We start from the raw sequence: 25,508 nt of genomic DNA, 5'->3' as shown, positions 1-25,508 counted from the left end.
TACAATGCACATGACAACGGTCTCTGGAGAAACAAATTGTGTTGGTTGTCCTCTTTTCTTCCAGCAGCAATATAATATTATAGGCAGGTAACAAGTATCTTGAACATTTCTTTTGTTTTCCTCCAAGCTGCAACTCTTTGCTTGCAGAGATTGCATTTGGAAGGAGCACAGTGGAGCTCTCAGTGGAGCATTATGAATGTACCAGGCAGAAAAGTGTCCTAAAAGGTTGGGCAACTCTTTTGATAAAATATTGTACACATTAATCAGACAATAAAAAGAACTGCAGTAACTTCCCTCTTACCAGGTTCCCCTTGCAAGCCTATTATTCCTGGAGACCCTGGCTGTCCTTTTGACCCATGTAATCCAGGTTGGCCTGGAAAGCCAGGAAAGCCTTTGCTGCCTTTAGAACCTAAGGGTAAAAATATATTAATAAATAATATTAATGAATGAATAGTAGAAGACAAAAACATAGCATGAAAAAACAGGATCAAATCTTTTCTGCAAAGCTAGTGCTAAAAATACTCACTCGATACACAATTTAAGCTAAATAAAGTCTCAAAGCTATGGCTCTTTCATCAGCTGCATAAACACAGAAGGAGAGGGTTTGTGTTCAGAGACTACTTGAAAGGGAAAAAATGGTGCAGTCATTATGATCTTCCATGGGATTTAAGCCTAGTCTCTTTGGAAAAAAAAAAAAAAAAAAAGAACATTGTTCTGCCAGTTAACTCTCTGGAATAACTATCACTCAGAGGAGATTAATTAGCAGGTATTATCTTCCTTGAGGAATAAGTGCTTCTTGGTAGTCAGTCAGTGCATTACAATCAGCTCGTCTCCCTACCTGGCAATCCTGGAAAGCCGGGAGTCCCTGGGGGCCCATATGCTCCAGGAACTATGCAGGGCAAGGTGATACCTAAAACAAAGAAATACTGAGGTTGCACACAGCCCCTTTCAGAGACAGTCAGAAGAGGAACATTTAGTATCCAGATGTTTTTTACAGGACACATCATCAGCGGCTGTGACTGAACTTATTCACATCAAACACTGCTGTCATCTCAAATATGTGATGTTAAAGAAAAGGCATTTGGAACCTGGCAATTGTCTAGTCTCATCCCTACTACTGACTTACTGCATGACCAGTAAAAGGTAGCAACTACTGCTGTGGAATACTTGTAGTGTGATATCCATTGCTTCCACTCGGCAACTGGTTCTCCCTATGATAGGGGCTATGCAACAGGCACTGAAAAGGCAGTCTGTGCCTCCGAAAGCTTAAGGTCCAGGCTGAGAGCTTTCAAAGTCAGTGGGAGCTGACAGGTGTACCTAACTTTTAAAAACCGAGGATGTTTCTAAGCTGTACATAAACAGTACACTATAGTATGAAATACTAAAATGTGCACATTCAAGGTAAAATACATACCTAGGGAATATCAACAGGTGTTTAAATAAACCTGTCACCCAAGATTTTAGGCCAGAGAAATGCATGCATGGAGGGTAGAACAGCAAGGATTTTGCATTTCAGCCTTATTCTCCAACTGCTTCTTCTACAGTCTGTCAGAGTAAGAAATAACCACATGGCTTAGGAGTTTATCAGCAGGAAACAAGACTCGGCAATTGCAAAGCTCTTTGACTGCCTTCCACCTCTCAAAAAAAGGCTCTGTTTGTACTAGCAATCCCTCTTCAGAGGAAGGAAATTTATGTGTCATTATCAGCATTGCTAGCACATCGGTTTTACCTGAAAGTTCTCAAACACTTCCAACATTCCTCCTTGTAGGTCACTGACAATTTGAAGTCACATACACAGTCACAGAATTTATTATCACAAAAACTAATTCAAGAATTTCCAACTCCAGAAATGCTTCCAGTTATTTTAAGAGGAGTCTGTGCTAAAACTCTAGAATTAGCTCCTATGCTGTAACAGCTGGCTTAGCCTTAAACTATCATACACTTTCTAAAAATGAAAATCTAAAGGGCTTTAAAAGCTATTTAGTCAGAGAGACTACATACAAAAGATGACTACTAAAGCAAATTTGGGGAAGAGAGGTGGTTTTTTTCATTACTCTGAACACTTCTATATGCACAGAGAAACAGTTGCCTAACTGCACTGTTGCCCAATATTTGCTAATTCAAATCTGGCATCAACTAGAAGGCCCATTAAGGATGAGATAATCAGGTATCACAGACACATTGTTTCTCATTTCCCTACAACTCTCTTTGCAGGATCATTCTATTCAAGCTCCATGCCCAGACTGACAAGCCAAATTTATTCATCAGCCATTCAAGAGCACTCCAAATTGTGACTGCTTTCAGTTCTGAGGAGGTAATCTGGTCTAAATCAGGCAACACTGGAAGTATTTCTTCCAGCACAGCAACAGGAGCTAAACACTCTTTTTTGGAAAAGATTAACATTTTCAGATGACTAACAGATTTTATTAACAAAAGACCCTGAGTCAAACTATTTCCTGGATAAATCAAATCAAATCAAATCAAATCAGTGGACTTCTGTATGGATAATAAGTATGGCTTTTGTTTCCGACACTGACAGTGAGAATAGGGGTCTGAAAATGACATAGGCCAGGACAAAAACTCATAAAGTAACCCAATGCATCTTTTCTGGTGCAAAGGGTGTAAAGATCCCTGTGATTTTTTTGATTGAAACAGTGCTAAGAACTGGTTCAATGACATACTTCTTGGGTTCTTCTCAATAGATTCCAACTCAGTTCACAAAAGGCTGCATGAAAATCTTCTGACTTCAATGCCTACGTTCAACCAGAGATGGAAAGTTGAACTTTCAGTTTAGGGCCCAGCCCCAAACCCAGTCAGGGTAGGCAGATTTGAGCACCCCTCTCATAGTGCCAAATGACAGAAAGTGATTCTGGTTTGACCTACCACTTCTACCCCTTTTCATTCCATCCTCAACCCTAATTTTCATGATTTCATTATTCAGACTTGTGAGAAGAAAGAACAATCCTATCTCAAATTCTAGCTAGTCAGGGGCTGCTAACAGGTATCAGCTCTAGTATAAAGAAACAAGCCAGGCTTATGTGGAAAGTGGGATGTAGCAGGGAACAAGAGGGAACACAACCCCCAGGGTGTCTCATCTACTCACATACTGAGATGCTATGCAAATTCTGAAGGAAACATCAGAACATTTTCTACTTTGATGTGAGAGAACCAAAGGTCAGTTCTCAGTTCATTACTTTTATCTTGATGCAAGGCATTCACTGAGCAGCAAAATTCATTTAAAAATTACTATATTCATGACAACGTATCTACACAGAGTTGCAATAACACTTCCATTCTCACACAAAGCCAAAGCATGCTCTATTTTTATCTGTGACAGCAATTCATCTTCACAGTCAGCACTCGCTTTAAGAACAGAGGTTCAAAACTAAAATATCCATAATCCAATTTATGCTTCAAATGGATATGGGCAACAAATACCACAATCGCAAGATGTTACACACACATTGCTGCCTGCACTTGGGTACATTTTGACAGGGCATTCTTTTGATAAAGTAAAAGCTAAATGGTAGGAACACAAAATAAAAATTCCAGTTCTGGTCTTCTGCAATCCTATGTGAGCCTGATGTTGAACACTATCAAATAAAAAGTTGAGGTCCATCATCTCAGAGACATTTCCTTCTCAGACACAGTACAATAAAGAATGACATTTTTCCAAAAGCAAGCATTTTGGGCAGCAACTGGCATGGAAAGGGAAGTTTAATTAATACTGTTGCATTTACATCACATGGCTTTAAGGACTCTCTTACGTGAGTTTTCCAAAAACAACTCTGTACAATAGCATATCCTCTATTTTACATTATTAGCCAGCAGCAGAAGACTTGAACAACGGAAATTCCATGTGAGGATAACTGAAAAGCAAATAGGACTGTTTCCTTGTCTGTTTTGCAAAATGATGTAAGCAAGGCTTAGTGTAAAAATTATACAAGCGAAACTTAGTGTTCCCCAGCTACTTAATACCTTACATTATCACAGTTTACACAATAATATCCCAGTATCAAGGAAATTAAACAATTATGAAACCATCATGTCAGGCATAAAAGCAATATAGGCAATTCCAATATTTTTGATTAATCTCATAATACCAGGTAAAATCAGTCTAGCTTTTTATAAAATACTGAGTTAGACTTTTCCAAAGCAAGATAGTTTCACCCTGTTTTGCTGCATGTGGCATGAACTTGAACAAAATTCCTCAGTGGTGTCTTTGACATGGTAACTTCAGTAGCTCACAGTCTCATCTTAAAAGTGTTTCCTCATTTTCACGATAAGGCCTTTCAGTCTGTGCAGTATAAGAAATGATTATTTCTTCCACCCACACACATTTCTTTAATATTAGATGAAACTTAGTACATCAAAGGGTTTTTTAATGTATGCAAATTATTTCCTAGTATGGAGGGAATGATGCATTCACTAATTTTCTTACACATCTCTATGGAGGTGCAAAGTGAACTGGCTAATGACTTATTCACACTTTTCCTATATATTCTGACTATAGATACTCTTCTACAAAGGACCATTCATTGTTAGCAAAGCTTTGATGTAACACTCATAATAAGCTGGCTTCTGATGCGCTCTGCAGAATATCTAGAGTTCACATCATGCACAGAGCATTTTACTTTTACTTATCTTACAGTGCAATTTTAATTTAGTGGATTTTGTAAGAGACAATTTACCAAACAAAGATGTAAGCATTCATAGCTATGAATTAGTAAAGCTTTTAGCATTTAGCATGTGACTTGAATTGGAAAAAAAGCTTATGCAGACTGTTCCAGGGGGACTTTAATGCTAGCTGTCACCTCACCCCACAACAACAACCCAGCACAACACTGATGTGAGGTAACATGCCATCCGGCATGTCTGTGCAAACTTCCCAGTGCTATTCTGGCCTAGCTCTCACCTCCCTCTGGGTTTAAGGTTCCTCTGCCAACTCCTCATACTGCAGTAGTCTTACCGCCAAGGTTTTTGAACTCAGAACATCAGTTTATCAGTCCAGAAACCTGTGCAACAATATTATGCCTGCAAATATACTATTGATACTGACGGAATTACAAACCTAGAAGCCTAAGTATACACAGAATGGAAAACACACTGAAAATCAGCAGTGGCAATGAAAAAATACTGTTTATCTTAAATTATATTTCAGTGGCTAACATGGAATAAAAAGATTGGGACTAGCTCTCTGCAGTCATTTTATTATGAAAACATTTTCCATAAACATTTAGACATACGACCTTCCATGTAACTCACTTTGAGAACAAACATAAAACATCATACATGAAACATTATCAAACCTATATTTACTGACTTTATCACCTGTCATTATGGTATGCTTTAGGTACATATCATGACATACCAACAGAGCCAGACTGTAGTACCTCAGGAAGCAAACAGCCCAGAGCGGGTTGCATCAGTCATAATTGAACTCCCTACCTGACTGTCATGACAATGTCTTATTCACCAACGCCAGTTCATACATACAACGCACTACAGCTTTTTCTTTTAAAAAAATCTGGAGCTCTTCTTATTTCAATAATAGTAATAGTTCTGAAAACTGATTCAGACATCTCAGATACCAGTGAGTTACTATTTTTACCTGGACCATGAAGTAGGCTGTGCTTTTAAAAACCTCATTTTATCAATCGTTGGTGTAAAATGGTTCTCCAGCAATAGTCAGTAAGTAGCTCCATCCAACGCTCTTAGTATTTGAGTTCCATTTGAGTATTCGTTGCTTATTATCTGTGTCCTCCTGAGCATGACAACTTGAGAAAGCTGTGACTGCTGTGTGAGCAGTAAGTTGAGTGCCATTTGACTTGCAGCAGCTTTGCATCTTTCCAAAATAAAAGCAGATCCAGCAACACCTACCTGGAGGGCCTGGAAGACCTGCTTGTCCTGGAAACCCATCCATTCCTGGGTCACCTGGCGGCCCACGAACTCCACTAGGACCTGGATATCCAACACCAGGAGAACCAGTTTCTCCACGATGGCCCTTGGAGCCAGGTAATCCTGGCAGTCCTTTTTCACCTGGGAAACCTAGCCCACCATCACCCTGTGCACAGCAAAGACAATTACAGCTGAAAATCAAAGAGATGTAGAAAGAAATACACCACTATCATTTTAACAAATGCATAAGAGTTTGGTCGGTTCTGTGCAAGGTTCAGATGGGCCTGGGAAGGTATGTGGAAACCACTGTAAATTACCTATCACTATTTCAAAATGCAGGAAACTCAGTGACTATTAAAAAAACCATTTTATGTTGTATTTACCAAAATGTAAATATTACATATTCTGAAAGAAATTTACTTTCTTTTTAATTAAAAAGTTTCTGGTGTGATTTTTCTATCCCAAGACTTGACTCATAATTATGCCTACAGTGTCTTTTATCTTTTAGGACACAACATGAAACAGCATTAGGGTCTAGCCCCACTACTGGAAGTTTATCTTTTGACTGGGTAGCTAGAGGCATAATGAGTGCCAATTATTAATCCTGACAAAGACAAATTTGTGCTCAGGGACTGTGAGCTTTTTATGTATTTGGGAACTTAGAACAGGGCTAATCAGGACTAATAAGCCAGGCCTATCTATTGTCTCTGCTCCTTATTCCAATTCTGAAACACTGCTGCTAAATTAATCTGAACTTACTGGAGGGCCTGGTGGGCCTGGCAAGCCTGGAAGTCCATCCCTGCCAGGGGTTCCTGGGATGCCTGAAGGTCCTCTGGGTGCTGTCGCACCACGGTCCCCACGAGCACCTTTGCCTGTTGCATAGGACGAATCCCCTTTTTCTCCCTTAAGGCCTGGAAGACCTTGCTGACCAGCTGAAGCCTACAGATCAAAAGATAAAAAGCCAAGAATATGAACATGCAGAGAAAAGGTTTTGCTTCTTAAAAAGGTCATATGAGGACAGGACACAATGACTGGAGCTAGAAAGAATCTCCAAAGGGTTTCCTATCGGATACATTACACTAAAAAAAAAAAGAGACGGTTTGATTATTTCCAAATGTTTTGATCAAGTCACTACAGCTTTACAGTGGCAAGCCAAACGCTGGTATATAGCACTATAGTGACAGCAACCTTGGATGGCATCTGGGAATCACTCATGATATAACAGGGCCCAAGTACTGAATCTTCTTCCCTATTACTTGGTGTGCTGCATTTACTGACACTGATAAAGATACTCTGAAGACAAAAGACTGGTATCTTTATGGACTATGATTTTCAAACGTAAATACTGCCAATGAGCAATGCTCAGCACTTTGGAAAATCCTGTTTCTTATGGTTGCTGTTTCATAAAAAACACAGCTCAACTTTCACTAATGTATTTGGCATACAGCAGTCGAGAAGGAGACTGTATCTATGGCACACAGTTTTTGTAGCTATGAGCAATGATGTGGAAAGACCTCACCATTCGATTTTTCAGGTCTTCTCTCCATGCAGATGTGTATCTGCTTCTTCAGCCAGCCCTCACTTAGGAAGAGCCCTGAGTCTACTCCATGTACACCTATGGCCCAGAAGCCCTGGGATGACTAATTGTTAGTTTTTCTCTTGACTGCTAAACGTGCAGTTCTTGGAACTTAAGAACCATTTCTTCTCCCATTTTTTATATGTGATAATTTCTCTACTTTCAGCTTGTTTTCACAGATCAGTTTCTAGGTTGCTTCTTTTTTTTTTTTTTTTAAATCCAACAAGTAGAAGAAATTATGCAAAAAAATGTGTTCTGCTTTCACTACAATCAACACCAGCAATTGCACAGGGGCACTTTTTCTCCTTTAATTCATGACAACCAGTATAAACTCTTCCTGCCTTACCGGAGGGCCTCGCAGTCCTGGTGCACCCACAGTGCCTGGGTCTCCACCAATGCCCTTAATCCCAGGCACACCGGGGCTTCCCGATGGACCTGGTGGACCTGAGATGCCTTTTAGACCAGCTCTTGTAACTCCTCCATCACAAGCACAATCACCTGCCTCTCCTGGAAAATACAGTCAACACTCCAAACTCAGTTTCATTTGGATAAAGACCCTTTTCAGTTGCAAGAGCTCTGAAAGGAGTATTTGATTCAATTAGGACAAAGCCATTCTCATATGATTTGATTTTGTGCCTACTCTGCTCAAGTGATGCGAGTGTCAAGGAAATGGAGCTCAGGTTTTGACCAGGTTAATTTATATGCAATGCCCATCACCAAATTATCATGTGCAGCATGAACCTCAGCACTTCTTGACCTCTTCCCAGAGGTTTAGACTCTCCCAAACAGATGGTTTTAGGAGAGTTTTACAACAGAAGTCTTGTGGTTTAGTTTTAAGTCAGAGAAAGCAAAACCATACTCCCACTCACAGGTTACAATGACCCTCAGCTGGATATCTTTATATTTCCCTGAGTCATAACTTACCATGGATACAAACAGTCACAAAGCACAGTGATGTCTGCGTCATCATGGCTTTTGCCGCTGGTTCTCTCACACACTAAGACAAAAATTCTCACAATTTTTAGCACAGAGGAGAAGCAAATTAAGTTTCTCTGTCATTTCCAGCCTATATTGCAAAGAGCGGTGAACAAGATTGTATTTCTAAGTCTCATTTTGTCTTATGGCTTTAAAGTATAACTTACTTAGCTAATTTTCTGGCTATAAGATATTTATCTGCTTATTTGCCTGAGCAGAGTAGGAAGTAGGAAATAGGATTTTGCTGGCAGTGCTGGGCACAACTCTCTCTAAATTGTGAATGCTGTTGGCCCCTTTAAACCATCTCAACCTCCTGTGATTTGTCATATAGACACTTCCACCTCATCCCTTAGGATATTAACCACATGTAAAATGTCTTTCTGAGACCCAATGACTGCTAAAAGGCTCTCCCAAAACAAGAGTCAATTACCTTTGTACCCCTTTGGACCCAAAGCTCCTGGCAGCCCTCTCTGTCCAGGCTCCCCTGGGGCCCCAGGCCTTCCATCCAGGATGGTGTCTGGGGGGAATGAAGGGCCTATATGAAGAAAGAAGGCAAGCAAAAGCCATGAGAAGGCTAGATTTCCAGGTCATTAATTACTTACAATGTCAGTTATGCAACTGACAGCAGTGGCACCAGATCAAACTGCAACTGTGGAAGTTACACAAGGAGAGAGAACTTGGTTGATATCACAGGCTGCAGTCCTCTGCCATATGTTTGCTTCTAGCTTCTCATACAGAAAAGCAAAAGCTCTCACAATGTGGATGCAACAGAATTTATTCCTCTACTGCTCTTTTGCACTTTTTCAAAGACCTAACAGTTGGCCAAAGAACTAACCAAACTGTGAATAGGTTGTATAAAGAAGGGCAAATGACTTAGTTCATGGCAGATGTGCCTTTACAGCTCTGGGAGAAGCTGAGACTCATATGGATAGAAGTTGAAGGAACAAATCAATGTATTGGTAATTGTGATGACTAGCTATTGCCCTTTTTGTTGGCACAGAAGCTATCATATGTGAGCTGTGTCTCTGCTGCTGCTGACATGGTAGAGTCATCTCAGGGCTACCTGCCTTCTGCAGAGCTCCTTGACTTCTCATTAAGTTGGTGCAGCTCAGGAAAGAGACTAAATGGCAAAAAGGTTATGGGGACTTTCCCTGTCCCTCACTTTATAACTGCAGGATCATTTTCTGCATCTCTTTATCTGCTGAACAGAATGAAACATGAGCTGACAGAAACAGCAGTGAAAAGTGATCTGACATAATCTAAAACTACTGTGTCTGAAAACCTTTCCCCTCAGTGACAACAGTAAGATGGAGTGCTGACCAGCACCCATCTAATGTTCCATGGAAACAAACTGCAACCCTCAGCTAAAAACAGCTACAAGAGCTTTACAGACTCCGCAGAAAAATGAGCTGGATTTGACTAGCAAACAGTTATTGATAACAGAGCATTTATTTCTTCTCCATAGAAAATAATTTCATCAGACCATGCTCATTGGCTCCATCACTGGAGCCTGCCCTGCTCTGAAAAGTTGGCTCTCAAAAATAAAACAGGTTGTTTGAACTCAGTTTATGGCAGAATGGTAAAACACAAGGTTTGTGTAAAATCAAGCCTTTTCATGTCATACTCAATTTCCGAGGAAAACAAAACAATGCATAATTAATCCAATCAGGGCATCCATACAAATGAACATGTAAAAATAAAATCACATTTCCTTAGGTCTGAAAACTGTCTCTTCAGGCATCCTGTCTGACTCCTGCTACCCAAAATACCTAGTCACAGGACTAGACATTTACCCCAGGGGCTCATAAGGTCATGGTCTTTTCTTTGTCTAAGCCAGTAGGAGACTAGCCTAGAACTTCAAAGTTCTCTGTGTCATAAATTGTGTCTACACAACCTTGTGCTTCAGTCTCTCAGGCTACCACTCTAACAATAATTAACTGTATTTTCCTACTTCAGAGGGGTGGCTGCTGATATAGTTAAGGCTGTGAGTTACAATCACAACGAGGTGTCAACCAAACATTTAAGATTTACAGATGAATAATCCTCACTGGCAAAGAAATAAATATATAAATGATTATTTGTCTTGTTTCACCCTCAATCCAATATAAAAATAGATGTTAAAAATATACATACGTGGTGAACCAGGCAATCCTGGTGCTCCTGGCAGACCCGGTAAACCATCTCTGCCGCGAGTGCCTGGTAATCCAATCGTTGCTCTTCCTGGTTCTCCAACTTCACCCTTCACACCTGGAATACCTGGAGACCCTCCAGGGCCCATTCCATCTAGACAACAATAACACAGTGAGCAGCTCTCCAGCAGCAAACACATTCTAGTATTTTTAGAGTTATGAAAATTACTGTTGTGCCCTGAACTGCAACCATGTTAGCACAGAACAATTTATAATTGCACACAAAGGAAAACTTAGTAATCGGAGAAACCAGCTGCTTTGGCACACTCCTTTGGTCATCCAAAAAACTTCACAGGGCTGCATTGATCAGTTAGACAATTAACTATGTAACTATGTAAGGCTGTAGTTTATTTATTTTCTGATTTCCTTTGAGTGAGATAATTTCCTTAGTAGTTCCTAGTCTCTGGATCATTGCAGGCCAGGACTTCACAGATGTCATTCAAGTGAAAAAGAAACTTTCAAGTGAGATCTTTGATGGGACAAATGAGTTCCACCTACAGTGCGTTTATCTAGCCAATCTGTCAGCTCTCTATTGCAAATATGAAAAGTCATTAAAAAAATAATTTTCAAAAACATTTGCTATTATTTATAGTGTAGGAAAGATTCTACCAATCAACTAATTCAAAATGGAAATCAAACAACCAACCTCCTGTGTACACTGCTACATCACATATTCACACCTGAAGACTTACCTGGGCTGTAATCATTGTGGGACTAATTCTGCTCCCATCCAAGTCAACATACTTGGTTTCCCTATGTGTCATCCCTGCCTCCTATGTCTCATACAGCAGTCTGCAAATCAGCCAGCTGAAGGAGCAGGGAGAGGCTTGCTCCAATACCTTCACCATCTCCAGGCTACTACCCCAAATCTTCTCAGCAAAAAACCACAAAAACCAGCTTGCTAAGGGCACTGTTAGCAGCTGCTTTACTGTGGAACGATTGCTGGAGGTGACTTATTGATATGTGCCCTCACCTCCTTAAAGGAAGGTGAACCTCCAGGGTGGAATGCAGTGGATATGCAAGAAATCTGTTCCATAATAATTCCCTAAGCAACATAACCTGCAACCTTAGACGTTAGCAACACCAGGGGAGCTTGATATGCTGACTCTAAGAGAAATAGCACGGAGGGTGGAGCAGAGCGGACACACCACAGCCAGGCTCTGTGATATCGTTGCAGGGATAGGGAACTGGAACTACTGGAACAAGAATGGAAGGTCCCTGCATTGAGTCCACTGAAGCAAGGAGGTGAAAAAATGGGGTTCTGTCAACACTGTTGTCTTTCTTCTATCATAAGTGCCCAGTTCTGGAGTAGCGACATGCTAAATCATATTATCTGGGTGAACTTTGCTCATTATAACCTCATTATAATACCAAAACACACCTCCATCCCAAAAGCTACCCACCTCCAAGGTGTGACTATCCCTCAACTGAGCATGCACTCTGAATCTTCTCTAGCATATACCTTTAAAAGTAAAGCGAGGAGGTTTTACACTAATCATAATAAAGGTATGTATGACTAGAGTCACTCAAACTCCACCTAAAAATAAAACAGTATAAAAGGGCTTAAGAGGGGAGGAATGCAAGGGAAGACACTATCATAGACAAGTCAGGAGGACATCGCTGACTTCTGGGATCAGCTGATGGGCTGAACCTCTCTTTCCCCCCATAAGGACACCTATTGGGTAAGATTTGAACCCTCGGTTATACAAGTGCTCCCCTGGGAAACTTAGAAATCTCTACAGAGTTCTTCCATAATTTAGTGTGCTTGTAGTCGACTGTATTATTATTTGCATGTGCTTTGCAGACAGTGTATTTATCACCAGCAATCCAAAAGAATCTGTACCGGTGCTTTAATAAACTGTACTGTTCATTAATCTAGCCATGATGGTTCATTAAGCACGATGAAACTCCCTAAGTCTGGCCATTCTAATTCATTGAACACAGCTAAATTGAAAGTACAGTGCACTATTAGGGCATCACCCAGAATCTAAGCCTAGCTGCCCCCAGCACCTCTGATACCCGAGGACAAGCTGGAATGCAAGTAGGTTTATTTTCTGCCAAACTTTGTTATGCTTTAACGCAACAATTTACCTCTCTCCAGGCCTGGAAACCCTGGAGCTCCTGGAAGGCCTGGTAAACCACTGATCCCTTCATCTCCTGGAGGACCAGGTATTCCTGGGTTTCCAGGGTCACCCGGGGCACCTATTAGACAAGTACAGAAAAACAAGGACAAAAATCTCATGAGAACTTCTGTTGAAAGACTCTGTTCAGTCAGCTACCCCAGTGGCTACTGATGTCATTGACAGCAAAGGTTGCAAAGCCGTTAGCAGTAAGCCTGTCAGTCAAAGTTAACGATAATGGCAAAAATCCCTCCTGAACTGCTAGATGTTGTTTCAAACTTGACTACACGTGAAGGAGGAAGAATAGGAGAGATCATACAATTTGTCCCCTTACCTTTATAGCTTCAGAGACTGTTCCCATCCAGACCTTATTCAGCTGTGGTGTTAATTAAGCTCATTTTCTCAACAATATTCTTACCACTTTGAATGACAAATAATAGCAGAATGACATTCAGACTATCCATTTCCAGGTAAAACAGGGAAGCTATTTTTCCTTAGTACACTGAAGACAGACACACAGGTAGACACACAGCACTTCCCCATGCTCACACACAGTCAGCCTCCCAGGCACTAAATTTCATTCTGCTTTGAAACATACCATTCTGCAAGGTGAGGATGAAAGGTTTATTGTAAATTCTGAAGTTATAAACACGGGACCAAACATATCTGTACGCCAACAATACAGAAATTAAAGGAAAAATAAGAAGGGATGGGTTAGACCCAATACACAATGTGAAAAAGTGGTAAAATATAGTAAGAAGGAACGTTGGATCAGAAAAAGTGCTTTAGACAAGTTCCAAAACAAAATGGAAACGTATACCTGAAATGACTACACCTTCCCTGTCAATAACGATAGGAGGGCCTGGGGGACCGATGTCACCTAGTTCACCCTGTAGAAGAAAACAGATTCATGCCACATTCAGATGGGTGATGGAGGGGAAGACTGCTTGTCAGGAAACAGACTGTATGATGGTAGCAACATCTGTGGTCATTCACTGACTAACCATCATTCTTTGTCTTGGTGAAGAATTCACTTTGTTCTTCTGCTATTCACAATCATCTGCTCTCCTGACTTACCTACTTCCTGCCTGATGAAACTGATGGCTGCTCCAGATCAAGTGTTTGTTACTATCCAGCTATCCTCTGAAGGCATCCTGTTACCTCAACAGGAAGTACAGACATGTATATACCGTGTGTACTGGAGACCAGTTATCATATCAGCATATTGACCAATATCAGGTAGATCATATTTGTTCACCTTGTGGTAAAAGCGAGAGAGCTGCTATGAACATACCCATTTTTAAAAGCATTGATCACTGCAGCTATCTGTTGCCTCGGAATCCCGAATTTCAGTAACAGGAGCTTCCAGGAAAGTGGATTCCTCCATTAAATCACCCAGGTAGAACAAGCAAGTTGTGGCAAACTGCAGTATCATTCCTTCCTCTCACTCTAACACAGTATCAAATCCTCATTGAAATAGCAAGTGAAAAATCTGACTGTTGTCCAAATTGCCATCACATTTATAATATAAACACCATGCAGTGATCCAAGGCAGTGCACACTTTGTTGCTTCTTCAGGTAATACTCCTCTGTGCGTAAACCTGGACTACTACTACTTCTTCCATATGCTCTGCACAAAAAAGCCCTTCTGTACTTGCATTTCACGTCTGCCAACCGTATACCAATCTTGGTGGCAGTTTAAGTGTTTTTCACAGCAAACTACTATCCAACCATTTTCCACTCAGTTTCCAGATGTCTGACTGCCCGAGTTGTGAGATACCCAGAAAATGTCTGCTATGCGCTGCCTATCTCCAGTACAAGAAATTGAACACATTCTTTTCAGGCTTGTCAATACTTGTAGATCTGTGATCTAAGACTTCAGATAGCCTTGGCAACCATCTTAACATCCACTTACTTCCATCTAATCTTGCCTCAATTGTCCAGTAAATATGGCATTGGTCTAAGGATGAAGGAGACCAGAGAGATTACGCCTACAATTGTAAGTCATGAAGTTACATGAATGAACATTGTAAAGGTATTAAAATATCTGAGTGTTCATAGTTCAGCAACCTTTCATTTTTATCCTTAACAATAAAGTAAATGAGGAACTGAAACATACTGAAAATTACAGTGATACAGAGGTAAAGAAGAGATTTGATTAGGGCAATGATACTTACTTATTCATGCAAATATTTTTAAAAAAGCAATGCTTTAGTATTTTCATGTGAGAAATTACCTTCATGCCTTCAACTCCATCCAGTCCTGGATAGCCTGGAATACCTGGATGACCCTGCAAAGTCACACAGGGGAACATTGTTACACAATGAGACAATAAGACAGTGGCAATATTTGTTAGCGGAGACATCTGCAGTGCCTGGACTTGAATCACAAACCGAATTCATTGTCCTACCAAACATTTGCAGAAGAAATAATGAAAGAGGAAACTGATGGCATCAATTTCTCAGCACTCACAAAATACCAGAGCTCCTTCAGGCCTCCCTGTGCTGTAAAGATAGTGGGAACTTGTAAGCAGGCATGAGAGTGTCCAGATCAGAAGTACACCTTGGAGTTCTCACAGAACTACAGAAAAGCTTGTGGAGTGAGGAGTCCAGAGCATTACTTTCCTTGTCCCTCACACTTTCCCCTTCACTCTGTTCCCCCTCCAACAAATTATTGGTACCAAAACATTTAAAGTGACACTGGGAGATCTAGCCCTCCAGCTATCCATTTCCTGGTAGCATTCTCAGGGACGCCAAAATTCCCATTTCTGGGTGTGTGACTGGAAATCTATATAGAAGCAATCTACTGTTCTCTGTGGGGTAACATATTCAACCTGGCCCAGTATGGACTATAAATCCCACTGCTGCTGCAGACAAAATGGGATATTCCAAGAGCTCTGGAGCAGTAAACCTTAACTTTAAACCTTGCCTGTGATTCTGAAGTCTTGGACAGCTGTAGGCCCCAATATAGGCCATAAACAGTATTGTTGAGAAACTTGCCATAAAGGGCTTGAGTTTAATCATAAAATTTTAACATATAGATATGAATTAGATTATATTGGAGATACCACCACCTTCAGTATATCCTGAAAAGGACACACATGAAACAAAATATACAAGAAAGTGACTGAATTCCAGGCTGCAAAATGAAAATTGTATTCCTGAAAGCTGCTTTCTTGAACAACTTCCACTGCTGTATCTGCAAGTGGAAGAGCTTTAACATGTTTTCAGCCGCTTGATCATCTGGCTATTTCCACCCCCAAAAGAGGAAAGGAGGGAGAGTTGATTGCTCCAGGAGGCAATGTACAATTTTCAGTCTGTGGAGGTGGTCCTCTGAATACGTAGGGATAACTAGAGAGACAGTTAAAGGGATCTAGAGTTTTACATGGACTTTCTAGGTAGCTCTTGCTAGTTTAGTAAGGCACATGCATTCATCCACCAGAGAACTTGGAGCCACTACATAAGGAATTCAGTAGATCTCAAGCAGCTAGATGGCTTCTGTAATTGTAAGTACAGCAAAATATAAAAGAAATTTCACCTTTCTCCCTGGAATCCCATCAGATCCATCCAGTCCCAAAAGACCCTAGAACAGCAAAAAAACCATTAACTTTCAGAGGCTCTATCTCAGTCTGATCTCATTATATCAGGCTCCAAATAACCCAGCACCAAAGAATGAGAAGGTAAAGTTTTCAAAAGGAGAAGCTACCACTGATTTTCCGTATCTCTCAAATATTAATGATCATAATGAAAGAATTCAGCAGAATAACTGATAAAAGAAGTCTTATCTTCTTTAGCCATTGTCTTTCTAATTGGTGGTTCAAGTTAAGTAAGTCATGGTGTCCAAACTTACTAGGAAGTTAGGTAGGTAGTTTGTAATAATAAAGCCATGAAACTTAAGGCAATCAAGACTTTCTATCTTGACAATTTATTCTGCAGATGCAGAACAGAATGCCTTGGTCTTCCTATTGTGTATAAGCACGTCTCTGCAGGGTGATGGGGAGAAAATCGGGAAAAGAAGTAAAACTCCTGGGTTGAGATAAGAACGGTTTAATAGAACAGCAAAGAAGAAACTAATAATGATAACACTAATAAAATGACAACAGCAGTAATAAAAGGATTGGAATGTACAAATGATGCGCAGGTCACCACCCGCCGACCAACACCCAGCTAGTCACCGAGCGGCGATTCCCCGTCCCCACTTCCCAGTTCCTATACTAAATGGGACATCCCATCGGATGGAATACCCTGTTGGCCAGTTTGGGTCAGGTGCCCTGGCTGTGTCCTGTGCCAACTTCTTGTGCCCCTCCAACTTTCTCGCTGGCTGGGCATGAGAAGCTGAAAAATCCTTGACTTTAGTCTAAACACTACTTAGCAACAATTGACAACATCAGTGTGTTATCAACATTCTTCGCATACTGAACTCAAAAAATAGCACTGTACCAGCTACTAGGAAGACAGTTAACTCTATCCCAGCTGAAACCAGGACAATTGACTAGTTAGAGCAACATCTATTGCCAGCTTGCCCATTTCTTCCCCAAGTAGCTATCTGTGTTCTCTCATGGCTGGTTCTGGCACTGGTTAAGAGCTCCCTAAAGACCCTGCAAGGCCTCTTTATTATCCTCATTTGGACTTCCTGCAAGCTTCTTTTTCTGTGAAGCTTTCAAAAAAACTGGAAAAACACAGGCCCTGCAGTATCAAGACCTCCACTAAATACTTCTGTATGATTTTCTTGGACTGCTTTGTCTGTATACACCTTTCATCTCACTTTTGATCTCAGACTTTACTGAGGTAAGAACTATCTGTTGCTTCTGTTGTTGTATGGCGCTGGCTACTATAGGACCCAGTCCTATGTCTGGGACTCCTACATGCTTTGGGAATGCTCCTGTTGATGAAAGGCCCACTTCATGTGTTTGAGAACAGACACTTAAGGATTTTGTAAAGTTACCTACCCTGCCACCCGGTAAGCCAGGAACACCTTTTTCTCCTTTTTCTCCAACACCTCCAAAGCCCTGAGGGAAAATGTCACCATTAAATCTGTGACCTGTTTGGAACTGAATAGCACAACCCTAAGACAAAATGAGCACAAACCCATCTCTTAATAAACAGTACAACAGAGAGACAAGGGGAACTGACTGTTTCTGCTGTGACTCTTCTGCCTCAGAAAGAAAACCTCTATCAACCAGACTTGGCAGTATATGCAGTACATTATCGTGTTCATTTCCCATGACTTCCGTCCATTTAAACCATGGCACATCTCTCACTAGCAAACACAAGTAACCTCATGCTATAAACAGCAAAGTCCTGCCAATGCTACTCTGTATTGTATTCTACATTTAGAAATTATTTCAAATCTCATTTCTTAACAGCAGCAGCTCAAGGGAGTGCTCAGAGCACCCTTTTTCATTTCTAAAGCCTAAGAATGACACAAAACTAGCATTTTCATGCTCAACATTTGGAAATGTTTAGTAGTTTTCCCAGTCAGCAAGAAGTATCAAATCCAGAGATAGAACACCAGGATTTAATTTCAGCGAGAGTTACAGTAGTTAAGCAATTTTCAGGCTTCAGTCTTGAAATATCTTATGGTTGTGGTTAAGTTCACACATATGTTCAACCCCACCAGCTTCAATGGGCCTCTTGTGATGCACAAAGTTAAACATGCACATAATGGAACATGTCCAGAACGGCTAGTAACAAACTGTGCTTCATGTACAGGTTTTCCTTGCACGTCTTTCTACTAGGAACATCTGTACGTTGAAGAAACTGGCAAACAATTTATCTTATTAGTCAGAAGTTCCACAAAATATTTATTCCCTAAACTTATCAAAATAACCTGTGTTTACAAAAGGTTATAAACTGGGAAATAGCTCCCTGGAATCCAGGGATAAATTGTTGTTCTTGATTCATACAGAGAAGATGCTACACATTCCTGAGTTTATGAGCACTAATGTTAAACAGCCCATTTTAAAGCTGGATATATATAGACAGAAAGATCTGCATGTGCTTTACAACTTTAAAGTAAAATAACAAAAAATATGTTTAGACATAATTAAAGGGGAAAAAAACAGGATTTTTTTTTTTTTTTTTTAAATATGTCTAGCCTTCTGTGGGACATCAAGAAATACTGCCATCAAGTGGCAATGTAAAGGGTACGTCTATTTGCAGGTCCCTGCAAACTGCAGATTACATGTACTGAAATGACGGCTGCTTTGTAACGTTCTAGTAGGACAGCATTATCTTCTTTCTGTCTCCAGGACAAAAAACTATCAGATTACAGTTAAACTCTTAAAAAAATCTTGTGGACATTTTTATCAGATTTTCAAAGTACTCTGGTGCCTAGAAATTCCTGTAGAGACCTTGTGAACTATTCAGAGGGTGTTGAACCATCTAACCCACGTTAGGCATATATTAAAAACTCTCCTCTGTCCTTACCGGCATGCCAGGCAAACCCTTGTCTCCAGGGAATCCTTGAGGGCCCGGCTCACCCTGACAAGGGGAAGAGGTAAACACAATAAATCACTGTGCCTGTGAAAGCAAGACTTTCCCCAATCCACCCATCACGCTCCTGACTCCTAAAGCAAGGCCTTGTAATTTGTTTGTCAGCAAGTATACTTGATTTGTGTCATCATGTGCCAGATATAGTGTCTCTCAGCACAGTGCCAGTGCATGCAACAGATTGTCTGTGACCACTTCCCATGGCTTCAAAGACCACTACTTGGGAACTGTCGTTCTACTGCCCTCCACTGCTAGAAGTCAAACTAGAAGCATTTCATATTGTCACCTAGGGAACTGGAACATGCACAGTACTTCATGGAAAGCAGCAAAATAACACATGATGAGATAGCATAATGTCTTCATAAAAGCCAAAAGGAATAGTGGTTTTCTGAATCTCACCTCATGCTAATGTACTCCGCCAAGTAAATATCTCTCATGACTTATGCAGGGGCTTAGGCAAGCTCAGACTGGGCTCCCAAACCAGCCTGTATAGGTCCCAGATTAATTCAGTATGCTTAAATTTCATGCGTGTAGAGAATCTTTAACTCAAGATCCATATATCTTTTATGAAAACACTGATGAGCTAAATATGTATCTCAGTAAATGCCAGAATAACAAAGCAAAGGAGAGAAATCTCATTATTTCAGAGTAGTGTGCATCATAGTCAAAGCAAAATAACTGGAGCTTTTTATGTATTTGTCTAAATGGATTTGGGTTTTTTGCTTCGGTTGACACAATTTCACAGGTCCAACAGAAACAAACTGTAGGGTTTGGCGTTCGGAAGATCTTGCGACGTCACGGAAAGTTAGAGGGTTAGTCGCAGCCTTGTGATGTACCTGTAATCCCGCCTCCCCTTGTCAGTATAAAAGGAATTAACTGCGCAATAAAAGGCGGAAGTTGGCGCTCACACTGTGTGTGTTATCTGTCTCTTTCCCTGGTCTGGGGGTTGATCAGTGATCTAATCGTGGCACCTTGATATGCAGCGAACGCTACAACAAACTACTGTTCATTTATTTTTAGGATTAATAATGAAAACCTTTAAATAGCTTTCATATTTCTGCTTCTGGGAGGTATGCATTCTCCAGTGGTCCACAATGCTCTGAGCTAAGAATATTTCTACTCAATAGCCATCTAGCAGATTAAACTAGTACACAAAATGATTTTTATTTGGAAATATAACAGCCCTAACTGTCCAATAATTTCATTCAGCCTTGAATGAAGGAGCATGGAGAGGGGGAGGGTTTGTAAACTCAATTTACAAACCTTTTCTCCTTGCTTCCCTTTTGGAAATCCCATGAATTCCAGTATTCCAGTGGATGGTGGGGGACCTGGAGGGCCAGGCAGCCCTACATCACCCTGTGGGCAAAAGAGGAAGATATTAACATAGGCAGAACATGTTTGATTTCCTATGAAAGTGGCACGCAAATCAGAAAAAAGTCACTGTAATATCCCATGTACATAATATCTGTATGCCTGAATGCTGGCACAGGAGTTTGGTCATGGAAGTCAAAAGACCAGACTGAAAATTAAGATGAACAAAATGCATTAATGCAGTCTGTTTTAGAAGAGTTGTGGGTATAACACATGGCAAGTAAAAAAAAAAAAAACAAAAAAACAGGCTCAGCTTTTGAATGAACAGGAAAACATTCCAGAAAAACTTTGGGGAGAAATATGAAAGAAAAGGAGACAAGAAACAATTAGAGATGTAGAATGCTAAGAGTTGATTTTAACAGCAGCAGAATCAAGTCCCATATTGAGAACTTTGAGAAGCCCCATTATGCCCATGTAAATTCTCACACAGACTGCAGGACATCCATTTAGGATAGTGAGACTATAAATTACACATCGGTTGACCCAAAGAATATTATGAAAGCCAAAAAGAATGAAGTCAGTAGAATAATTCAAGACAAGAGCTGAGGGTTGAAAGAAACTGAAAGACAGAGATTCAAAAAATGTCTAAGGACCTCATGCCTTGGTAACCATGAAACTACTGTGCTGAACCGAGATTTTCCCTTTCCTCCTCTTCATCTAGAAAAAGCTGCCATTCTTTTTTTGTGTACAAACAGATAATGAACCAGCAAGACTCTTTAGCATTTGGACTGCCAATCAGTCCAAGAGAAGAGAAGAAAAAGGAAAAGAAGAAAATGCTAGAATCTAGCCACTTTCTAGAGGATCAAGCTATGATGGAACACTAGACTGATATTTCACGGTCTTTGCATAACAGAACAAGTTTCACCTACCTTTTCTCCTTTTTCTCCTTGAAAGCCTAATCCCATGTTACCCTAGGAGAGAAAAAAAAAAAAAAGATGAATGAATAACAAAACAACAAAAGCATCGCTATCATGTAGGCCCACAGCACTGTTAAAAAAGCCAACAATCAGGTGTAGAAAGACAGGAAAGGTAGGTACTTACTTTTGGACCTGGTGGCCCAGGGGGACCCATTGGACCCTAAATGTGAACAAGATCAAGATTTTATTTTTTTTGACTTAATTAGGATGCACACAATTGGAGCAATGCTGGGATCTGCCATGATACCTGAACTTTCACCTCTTGCCCCAAAGCAAAAGTAACTGATACACATGATCTTCAAGTGTTCATATCTATAATAGACAGCACAGCCCTTTGGTACTGTGGTTAATTAAGAGCAAACTTCGGTTTAAAAGCAACAAACACGTAGTTCATTTTTACCTTTGCCCAATGGAAACTCACTTATAGCATCTTGAAAAAGCAACTCTTTAGCATATTTCATGATGACAAAGTCTCCAAACATGCAGAGGTCAGCATATTACCTCTATTCCCTCTATTTCCAAGACGAGGAAGTACTCAGAGTAATGTAGTGTTTGTAGACAGCACTCTAGGGCTTTGCTGGAGCCCTTGTTCATGATTGCTGCTCTGAACACTGCTCCAGAGAGGAGCCTTCCCTCTCGTGATTAGATTAAACTGTCTAAGTTCAAGTATTCTATGCTTCAAGTCAGCTGTGCTCAGCCCATTTAGATGCACACACACTTTTGCTCATTTTCATGACACAAATACAGACAAGGAGGGAAAACTGCCAACATTTTGAACTGTTCTATCAATAAGTGCAACAGTTGAGGTCTCTTACCTGCAAACCTGGTAATCCTATAGGGCCTGCTGAACCTATCGGACCTGGAAAACCTTTTGGGCCCTATGAGAAGAACATAGGACAAATACAGAATGTGTAGCACTTACCCCATCAAACCACAACCAAAGACAAAGTCAGTCTCAGGAAACATTAAGTAATACTCCCTAATTAAGTATGCCAATTTAAATACTATAACAGCCCATTTCATATTATTAGATGTATTTTGAAGATCAAAGTTACAGATTTCAATAGTAGAAGGGAGTTTGATCTGAAAAAGGAAAAACAGAACAGATAATAGCAAAAATCTGACTTCCTCTACCATAATGTGGATCCACTCATACCATTACAAAGCTGGAATTGCTCATGCTACTGGTATCACACATGTAAATACACTAATTTGAAAAGTGTCCTTGAGAACCAACACAAGAAAAATTACCCACTTAATATTCTTTAAAACCATTATTTCCCAAATTAATAACTTACAGAAATTCCATCCAATCCAGGAAGACCATTTTCTCCCTAAAAATTATAAATGCATGAGTAAAAATTACAGTATGTTATTGCAACAACCTATAAGGAACATTAAGTTTTGTATAAATAGAGATATTTGCTGCTAGTTAATATTAGATCAAGTGTAAATGGGAAAATATTTTGACACCTGTGCTTCCATATTTAAACTGGGTAATGGAGAGATTCCAAAACTCCAGAGAAATTACAACCATTTTATTTATGGGTAACAAGACAAACTAAATTGGCGTGAAAAAACAAAAGTATTAATTGTAAAAACACTGGAAAATACACTATAAAAACTTTCATTACAAAACCACTATAAAATATGTAAAAGCATATCATTATTATATCAAATTATCTGTATTTCCCATAAATATTGAAGTAAATAAATAAAGATCTATTTAACTTTTACTAACTTATGAGTGTATACAATGTAGGTAGAATTTTAGAAAAGTTCTTAATTTTGACCAACAAAGTCATTGTGAGGGGCCTTACATGACAGAATAAATTTCTTAATATTTTCAGTGTTTAATGAAGCATGAGGCTGCTAAATATTGCTGAATTCAGTACCACAAGAGATACTGAATCCTTTGCAAATTTATTCCAAACCTAGTACTTCTGGCAAAAATCAAAACCATGGTAAGCTGGTGAGTCTTTGTTTGAAGGCAGCAAAGAACCAAATCTTTTACATGGGCATATTCAAGAACCTGTTCACAGTTCTGAACAGTGAACTGAAATTGTCTATCCATAGTTTGTATTTTCTGTACAGGAAATAAAATTACATACTTGATACAGACATTTCAGGGCGAGGTCCTTATTAAATAGAGAGAATAAAATCCTAACTTCACAGCGGCAAAGGATGGAATACTATGACTGGGATATGATATTCATGTATTTAAACAGAGAATATGACTCATTACTTACTAGTACCTCCCAGCACAAAAAACACTGGGAGGCAGCTGGGATCTCGCAGTAGAAATCTTAACATGCACTTGTGAATTTCCTGAGCTGTTATTTCAACAGACCTGGCACATGCAACGATGTCAGTTATAGGAAAGTTCAGAGTAGGTGAAGGGCCCCTCCTTTGCTACATCTACATCTAGAAACACATATGCTACCTCATATAAATCAGGATAAGCTTACAAGAAATTCCTCACATCCATGGTTTGACACCACAAACAAATGGTGTTAGCTCTCCATAGACAAGTGAAGGGTCAGCAACTATACTAAACAGTAATGGGATGAGCAATGTCCCACTATGGGATGAGTGAGATCTCTGCAAAGACCAAGCAATTCCACTTTTCCATGTTGTCATTAATGAAGTTACTGTAAGGCCTTTTTCACAGCTCTGCATTCAGACATACCCAGGCCACAGACATCTAACACCATGAGCAAGCTAACCTGCAGCATCAGCCTTGCAACCTGTAGGACATCAAAGTGTTTCTTGTACTGCATTTTCTCCTACAGGATGACAAGTCTTACCTTCATTCCTTTAAGACTGCCTTGAGCAAAAACAGGTTCTCCCTTAAGGCCTTTTGGGCCAGGACGACCCTGATTAAAAAAAGTAAAAAATAAATTTCTGGAAAAAATATTGATTTAGTTTTTAAAGAATTTATATTCAGCATAATGAACAAGGCAAACTCCGGGCTGCAGTAAACTGCAAAAGTACCACTGTAGCTTTGTCAAAGCAGCTGTGGTATTATGACAACTCAAGACTTCCTGCAGCTTTAGAAAAACAAGGTTCTGCAAACGTTTTCTCTGGTATTTTCCTGTTTATATTAGATCTCCCTTTTATTTTAGGCCTTTGACAACTTTTAAGATCCCATTTGAATCTGTTTGACATGAGGTAACCCTTCTGTTAATATACATATCAATGCCATTCCGAGGGACCTTGACAGGCTCAAGAGGCGGGCCTGTGCGAACTTCATGAAGTTCAACAAGGCCAAGTGCAAGGTCCTGCACCTGAGCTGGGGCGATCCCGAGCACAAATACAGGCTGGGCGATGAGTGGATTGAGAGCAGCCCTGCGGAGAAGGACTTGGGGGTACTAGTGGATGAAAAACTGAATGTGAGCTGTCACTGTGCGCTCACAGCCAAGAAAGCAAATCGCATTCCGGGCTGCATCAAAAGAAGTGTGGCTAGCAGGTTGAGGGAGGTGATTCTGCCCCTCTACTCTGCTCTGGTGAGACCCCACCTGCAGTACCGTGTCCAGATCTGGAGCCCCCAGCACAGGAATGACATGGACCTGCTCGATCAGAGGGCTGGAGCACGTCCCCTGTGAGGACAGGCTGAGGGAGTTGGGGTTGTTTAGCCTGAGAAGAGAAGGCTCCGGGGAGACCTTCTAGCAGCCTTCTAGTACTTGCTGGGGGCCTACAGGAAAGATGGGGAGGGACTTTTTACAAGGGCATGTAGTGATAGGGCAAGGGGTAATGGCTTTAAACTGAAAGAGGGTAGATCTAGATTAGATGTAAGGAAGAAGTTCTTCACTGTGAGGGTGGTGAGACACTGGCACAGGTTGCCCAGAGAGGCTGTGGATGCCCCATCCCTGGCAGTGTTCAAGGCCAGGTTGGATGGGGCTTGGAGCAACCTGGTCTGGTGGAAGGTGTCCCTGCCCGTGGCAGGGGGGTTGAACTAGATGATCCTTAAG

The 25,508-nt window shown here is 40.4% G+C and overlaps 1 protein-coding gene across 4 annotated transcripts in view; it reads right to left on the bottom strand.

Annotated features, from left to right (window-relative positions):
* The window catches only part of COL4A6 (collagen type IV alpha 6 chain), a 142,714-nt gene that overhangs the window by 19,602 nt on the left and 97,604 nt on the right, over positions 1–25,508 (bottom strand). For all 4 annotated transcript variants that reach the window (XM_075053673.1, XM_075053671.1, XM_075053674.1 and 1 more), the window contains 19 exons: positions 24,345–24,413; positions 22,836–22,871; positions 22,353–22,415; positions 21,662–21,697; positions 21,490–21,531; positions 20,513–20,605; positions 19,187–19,240; positions 17,707–17,766; positions 16,296–16,340; positions 14,995–15,048; positions 13,579–13,648; positions 12,730–12,840; positions 10,583–10,732; positions 8,880–8,984; positions 7,821–7,981; positions 6,658–6,837; positions 5,881–6,064; positions 839–910; positions 302–409 (listed from right to left, as the gene is read on the bottom strand). In XM_075053673.1, coding sequence (XP_074909774.1) covers positions 302–409; positions 839–910; positions 5,881–6,064; positions 6,658–6,837; positions 7,821–7,981; positions 8,880–8,984; positions 10,583–10,732; positions 12,730–12,840; positions 13,579–13,648; positions 14,995–15,048; positions 16,296–16,340; positions 17,707–17,766; positions 19,187–19,240; positions 20,513–20,605; positions 21,490–21,531; positions 21,662–21,697; positions 22,353–22,415; positions 22,836–22,871; positions 24,345–24,413 — 1,693 coding nt within the window. The remainder of the gene's footprint in view (positions 1–301; positions 410–838; positions 911–5,880; positions 6,065–6,657; positions 6,838–7,820; positions 7,982–8,879; positions 8,985–10,582; positions 10,733–12,729; positions 12,841–13,578; positions 13,649–14,994; positions 15,049–16,295; positions 16,341–17,706; positions 17,767–19,186; positions 19,241–20,512; positions 20,606–21,489; positions 21,532–21,661; positions 21,698–22,352; positions 22,416–22,835; positions 22,872–24,344; positions 24,414–25,508) is intronic.

Source organism: Buteo buteo, chromosome 22, assembly GCF_964188355.1.
Source record: "Buteo buteo chromosome 22, bButBut1.hap1.1, whole genome shotgun sequence".
In the NCBI taxonomy this organism is placed as follows: Eukaryota; Metazoa; Chordata; class Aves; order Accipitriformes; family Accipitridae; genus Buteo; species Buteo buteo.
Note: the sequence above shows the minus strand (reverse complement) of the source record. Positions and strands in the feature narration are given on the sequence as shown.